At 37.3% G+C, this 6,539-nt stretch overlaps 1 protein-coding gene across 1 annotated transcript; it reads left to right on the top strand.

The window, feature by feature from the left end:
• The first annotated feature begins 1,313 nt into the window (after positions 1-1,313).
• On the top strand, positions 1,314-6,317 carry LOC145764990 (uncharacterized). Its single transcript, XM_082576708.1, has 3 exons — positions 1,314-1,582; positions 2,743-2,887; positions 4,414-6,317. Exons 1-3 carry the CDS (start codon positions 1,328-1,330, stop codon positions 4,830-4,832), a joined length of 819 nt encoding a protein of 272 aa, XP_082432834.1. The 5' UTR covers positions 1,314-1,327; the 3' UTR covers positions 4,833-6,317.
• Positions 6,318-6,539: the final 222 nt, after the last annotated feature.

Below are 6,539 nucleotides of genomic sequence, written 5' to 3'. Positions count from 1 at the left end.
AAAAATAATGAAAAAAGATGATGGGAACATGTCCCCGCTGTCCTATAGGGATCGGCGCCCATGAGCTGTTGCGACCGTGCCATATTTTAAACTGAATAACTGATTGTCCTGCTTTGGTATCATGCACGTTATAACGTCCGCGTTTTGTCGCTTCTACCTTTCTCTAGACCTCTGCTATGTTTGTCATATATTGTTTTTTCGTTGTGGTAGTCAGAAATAAAAACAAACTGAACTGAATAACGATTCAAAACCAAACCTAAACCACTTGTGGCGATAGAGCTACTTTTCAGTGATAATTGGGTTGGAAATTCTAAAAACCTGTGGCAACCTTGGCTGTCTGCCTCTCTGTTTTTCTGATGTGCAAGCGAATTATTCCTGTTTTGTTTTTGTTAGGCTGATCAGGGTTTTGTACGAGCAGATTCACTTCTATAGGATTACCTACCTATAGCGCACTCCTAAAACAGTCTTCTCACAGTTGTAGCTTCAAACAAATACATCAATTCAAGTTTAAATCAAGTATAGTTATAAGTCTCTAAACCTTGACAGCCTGTTTCACCCTAAAATGAAGATCATCAGAAGGTCCTTATTCAAATAGAATCTGATGATCCTTCTTTTAGGGTGAAGCAGGCTGTCAAGGGTTTAGAGACTAATGACTATATTTGATTTTTTTTGCTTTGCTTGGCATTGAGCACTTTTTGTAATACTATAGTACCGATATTTATTGTTCAATCCAAGTTTATATAGCCTAGGCTATGAACTAAAAGTAAAGCATTTTTTGTCCGATTGCTTGATCCAGGCAGAAGGGCCAATACACAATGACTTTTCCAGTTACGATATTTTTATCCATAGGAAGATGTGGTGTGCTTAAATTTCACCAGGTTTTCAGCTGTTTTTCATTGTCGTCCATGTCTTTTTTTATCCACAATCTTGCCAGATGTAATATTGTGTTCAAAATTTTTTTTGTAGGTGTAGATTTTTTATTATGTTTGAAAGTGAGTGATTTTGCTGAATTTTATTCAAAACTTCTCAATTTGTTTTCTTAACATAGCAAGATATCCGTTGCATTCTTTTTAAGAACTACATCATATGCAGCTTCAGGATTTTTTGTGACTGAGGATGACAGTTTCCATAAATCACAACTGTGTAGTAAATTTACTCCTTTATGGTATAATCATAACAAATAACGAAAGCTTCACAAGGTGTGCTCAACATTACACTGTTGTTTTTTATACTGGCAATGGTCATTTCAACTTGTTTTTATTAACTTACATGCGCATGTTTACACCATCTGCAGTTTGTATCACAGCAGCTAAGTTAACCTTGCATCATGAAGATTCTATGTGTTGGATTTTGGAAAACTGGTACCAAAAGTATGGCTGCAGCTCTTAAGTTACTTGGATATAGAACAGTTTATGATTATGAAGAGCAATATCTTTTGTTGAACAAGCTTTGGCCAAAGTTTTTTGATGGAACTGTTACTGATAATGAAATACGCGATGCTTTGAAAGATGTCGACGTACTCATTGATGGTCCAACAGTTGTTTTTTGGCAAGAAATATTTAGGGTATTTCCTAATGCAAAGGTATGCTTAATGAAAATGGGTGGTTATAAAACATATTTTGACTTATTTTGTATGTGACTTGCTTTTAATGAAAACAATTTTGGTGTGTTACCATGTTTTTTTTTATGCTTGTTTGTAACAAAATTTTGAAACAAACATCTGAAGAATCACTTCTGTTATTCATCATATCAAACTACTCTTTTCATGGACAAAGATCCTGTAGATTTTTAGAAGGATTTATTCAAAAATATTAATTGTGGAAATCTTTGTTGACGGACTGAAAAGACTTCTTTGAGAGGTGAATCCTGGCAGTTTCATATACTTGCAGAGGTTTGAACCACTGATGCAAGCTCAGTCACCACAATTGACAGAGTGAAAGTTCTGATTGTTGAAGTGTTTTTGTGTTTGAGATATTCCATTTACTAGGTAGCCTACCACTGAATGAATGCATTCCTTGAAATACGTTGCTCAATGCTCACTCCCGCATTCCGAGCGTCAAACCAGCACAAATTGATCTCGCAGTTTTATGTTTTTAACCAAATTTTTCACAGTTTACTTGGTGTTGCTTACCATAGTACCGGTACCAAAGATCATATCGTGATACTCACAATTTTCTATTGGCTTTTCCTCATATCAAGAGTTGAAATCCACAGCTGACCTGTTTTTTGTATATCAATCTGTTCATTACTTGCTTTCATACTTAACAGTTTTATAGAGATCTATGTCCATTTTTGCACATTGTCATCATCATCATCATAATCCATCGTTGGTTTGTTCCCCACTAGTGGGGATGGCCGATTGTTTCCGCGCAGCAATTGTTTTAATCCCTTTTCCCCATTTCACCCTGTCCCTTGCATCTTCCTCCTTCAGTCCGACTTTTTTAAATCCATCCTTCACTTGTTGTTTCCACGTTCTTCTTGGACTTTGGCTTTTTGCACTAAGGTGATTTCCTTAGTCTATTGTACACTGATGTTTCATGTACTGTTCATAGTGTTGGGGACCAAACACCACTGAAAACTGGTTGAAACCATGATTACTTGAAACCTTTTTAAGAAAGCTTTGTGACTGCTAATCTTGATGTCTAAAATGCTCTCTAATCCGGAGTTTACACCAGCAGTTCAATTCGTTTTTTGGGATTTACTCTTTTTAAGAAAGATTCTCAAGGATATTGTGTGTTGCAGGTGATTTTAACTTTAAGAGACGAAGATACATGGTGGGAAAGCTTCAAGGCGATGAATGAGAAGTTTTTTAAAAAGCGATTCTGGCGACTTTCTCTGCTTCTCTCCCCATCTGGGTCAAGTCTAGGAGCATATGCTCAACAAATCTGTACGTTAATATTTGTATTGTAAAATTCTTTGTGTTTCTCACATATTTTTAGAGGTCGGCTTCCTGTACTAAAGTAGTGCGTTACCCAGTACCGCTACTTCTCCGGCTACTTTTGTCTTAAATTGACACTAGGAAGCACTTTGTGACGTCAAAATGACCTTGATCATTCGTTTACATTACCATTTCAACGTTGTTATAGAAAACACGTTCTAGGAGAGATTTATTGTTACGCGTCTTTCAAAACACGAGCCTTTCAAAATGCGAGTTGCTGAGTTCTAAACACTTTGGCACGTATTTTCCAACAGAGAAAAATCACCGCAGCACTGGAAGGATTGTTGTACGGTAGTTAATAAAAGAGAAGTTATGAATTGGTACTAGGAAAGCTCAAGGACTTTTCTTTGTTTGAAAAAAAGGCCTCCGCAATTGACTTTTCTTTTGTACCGACGATTCATGCGATAGTACGACACATCAAAAAATTCATCTTCGGAATCGTGACTAGTGTGGGACGTAGATCACAGGTGTCACTCTCGTCTGCATCAAAGTGGCTTGACGTCAAACAAAAGTTTCTGCTTTGATTTTTTTCGCGCATTGTTTCCAAGAAAAACCTCCAAAAACGAGTCATTTTTTTATTTATCTTTATATTAATCATGTTTTTTTATTTGCGCCCATTGCGATAGCATACAGTACACTGCAATCACAGATGCAATATAACAGGAAGCAGCGAAAGAAAATATAGTCTTCGAGTCAGCTGCTTCCTTTATTTCGGCATGCCATTAAGTATCTTTGCCGCGACACAGCTGCGTGCTCTGGAGCGGTGTCGAACCTACGTCTTTTTGAACGTCGCGCAAACGTTTTCACCACTCGGCTACTCAGCTGACAGACTATATTGGAAAGTACCGAGAGTGCAACTGAAAGAGATGTAGCTCCTCTCCGCTACCGCGACATTGAAAAAAGTAGCGCGCTACTGCCCACCTCAGCATATTTTACATTAATATCGGCATTTCTACTTGCTTTAATTTTTAATCGTAACTGCATTGTAATTTCTAACATAGGCTACTAAAGATACAAATTAAAATGTTTCTATCTGGTTTTCATCATCATCATGTGCAGTCTCCGAGCCGAATATTGGCTGTCAGTATTCCACACGTCACATTCTTCCGCTACTCTTTTTACTTCGATGCTTGACAAGTCAGCTTACTGTTTTGCATCATCTCCCCAAGTTCGTCTCCTTCCCCTGCACCTCTTTCCTTCCACCATACCTTCAATAACTAATTAAGTTAATGTAGCTGTCCTGCCGATCGTGGATCCTAACTGATCTGGTTTTCACCTTTTATGAAAGACAGCTTTCTCAAACTAAGTATTTACTGTTGCGTAATGCGTATTCGTGGTATTTTTTTTAAGCTTTATGGTACAAAGTAATGTATTGCAGGATTATGGACCTTATTTTAGAAGCCTTGCAAAAATATATAAGACTATAAGAACTCTACGATTAATAAGACTGTTGAAATGATCTTGAAATTTTGCAGACTTTTTTGCCTATGGAATCAAACCATTTCAAGTAACGAGTGGGGGGTGGCATGCCAATGAACGTCTGTACAAACTAAAGTTTCGAATGCATAAGTCACATGTGATTCAAACAGTTCCTGAAGACGCTTTGCTCGTACATTTTCCTGAAGACGGTTGGAAGCCTATATGTGAATTTTTGGGAGTTCCGATTCCTGGAATAGTGGCTTACCCTCACACAAATAAAGCTTTAACTTTCTTCCAGGAAGACTCTGACGCCAGCTATCTCTTCAAAAAAGTTTTGAATGACACAGTTTTTTCATTTTGCGTCTTGGCATTGGTTCTTGGTGTGGGTATCTGGCTATTCATAGAATACCACTTATTCGAGGTGATACGTACCAACATACCAGACTTCAAGATGTCTCGTAGCCGCTGGTGGTGAAATCGCAAGAACTACAAGTGTTCTGTTGGTTATGCCCTCTGTAGGCTTCAGCACTTGATTGTGGCATAATCCAGCAATTTTTTTCAGTATTTGTTTTGTTGTTGAGGGTTGTTTTTGTTGTTAGGCTACACCATTCTTTGTATAGTTTCATAACTTTATCTTGCATAAAGTAATTTTTATTAAGACTTAACCAAATCCGCTCTAGCCAACTCAAATTCAGTGATCGCTGACAGATGGGTGGGTCCATCTTGTTTCAATAGATAGTTGTCTTATTTCCGATTTTAGATTCCGTTCATTCCGATTTCGATTTTAGAAATTACATTTATGATGATCGAGGGTTTCTACAGTAGAAATAACGTAGGCCTACAGAATGTCCAACTCATTGCCAAAAGTATGATGCGTCGTTACGTCACTATTCTTATTTATAAATTTCTACGTTTAGTTGTTTTAATGTAATTCGTTGTAACCTCTTGTAGTTAGCCCATGCCAGGGGTGTGCAACTGTGCGTACCTGAAGCAAATATATGTAATGTCATGTGTTTTTTCATTTCCAGCACATTTTAAGAGTCAAAAGTGGCGTAAAATTAACGACACAGGCCACGCTGCTCTCGTTACTCTTGGCACCCCATACTTTTATGAATTTTCATATCTTTTTGTGTATTCGGTTACTCTATTAAATGTTTATTTTTGAACTAACATACCTGTGATCTACTTGGTATAGTGAAGCACATAAACAGTGAAGCTGCTAAAAAGTTAATGCGTTTCTCTGTTTTGAAAAACATTAGCTGCCTTGATGCAGGTTATGCTTACAAATCCCGCTCGTTTGTTACGCAAATGTGTCTTTCTCATAGCGCCCACGTAGCTGTTTCAAAATGTTGCTGCATAGGTCTATATCTTTTTTGCCAATCTCAATATTGCATGTCAGACCAAACAACAAAATCTCACTTTTATGATGAAAATGGTAATTTGTGTGAATAAGTTATGTATCAGTCCACACCGTGTCACCGTCACTATTTAAAGTAGAGTCTACCAGAGATGTTCTCATCTACTGTATCTTTTCCAAGATTCTGATACGACGAACTGATTCATTAGTTTTGAAAATTTAAAAGATCCTGTCTTGATCGTACCATTTTTGAATAATTCCTGTAAAAATCTCTGCTTCCTGGTAACCCTAACACCTGTAGCCTCATCATCATTTTCAGCCTGTGAGAGCCCACTGCAAAGCGTAAGCCTTCCCCTTTTCATGCCAATTTACATGATTTATGTGCTAGTTGGTACCAATTGGTTGTATTGCATTGTTTGTCAATGTCGTCCCTCTATCTCACTTTTGGGTTTCCTTTCTTTCTTTTGGTTTCTCGAGGTGTTCATGTTGTTAATTTTTTGGTCCATCTATTGTCCTGATATCTTGCTATATGACCTGCGATATCTTGCTATATGACCTGCCCAGGACCATTTTAGTAGTCTTTAATCTTTTGAAATAAAAAAAACCGACTGAATTCTAAATGAAATGATAATGTGGTTTAGAAATCCATGCTAATGTTATTAAAAACTCGAGTGCACACTGCACACCGAAACTATAGCTCACTTCATGTTATGCATAGGCTACATAAGGCCTACATGTGAAGAATAAAATGTGGTAAGTTTGTGAATAATTTTATACGCCGTTTTCGACTTTTGAATCCTGTCCTGATCCTGCTTTTGTTCAAAA

This window comes from Aplidium turbinatum, chromosome 2 (genome assembly GCF_918807975.1).
Source record: "Aplidium turbinatum chromosome 2, kaAplTurb1.1, whole genome shotgun sequence".
In the NCBI taxonomy this organism is placed as follows: Eukaryota; Metazoa; Chordata; class Ascidiacea; order Aplousobranchia; family Polyclinidae; genus Aplidium; species Aplidium turbinatum.
This window is presented reverse-complemented; position numbering and strand designations above follow the sequence as displayed.

What these genes read in the sequence shown, in the direction of transcription:
- LOC145764990 (XM_082576708.1), top strand. Translation starts at nt 1,328, where the DNA reads ATGAAGATTCTATGTGTTGGATTTTGGAAAACTGGTACCAAAAGTATG. An exon ending in GGGTATTTCCTAATGCAAAG is followed by an intron (nt 1,583 to 2,742) that starts GTATGCTTAATG and finishes TGTGTGTTGCAG; the next exon opens with GTGATTTTAACTTTAAGAGA. An exon ending in AGCATATGCTCAACAAATCT is followed by an intron (nt 2,888 to 4,413) that starts GTACGTTAATAT and finishes GAAATTTTGCAG; the next exon opens with ACTTTTTTGCCTATGGAATC.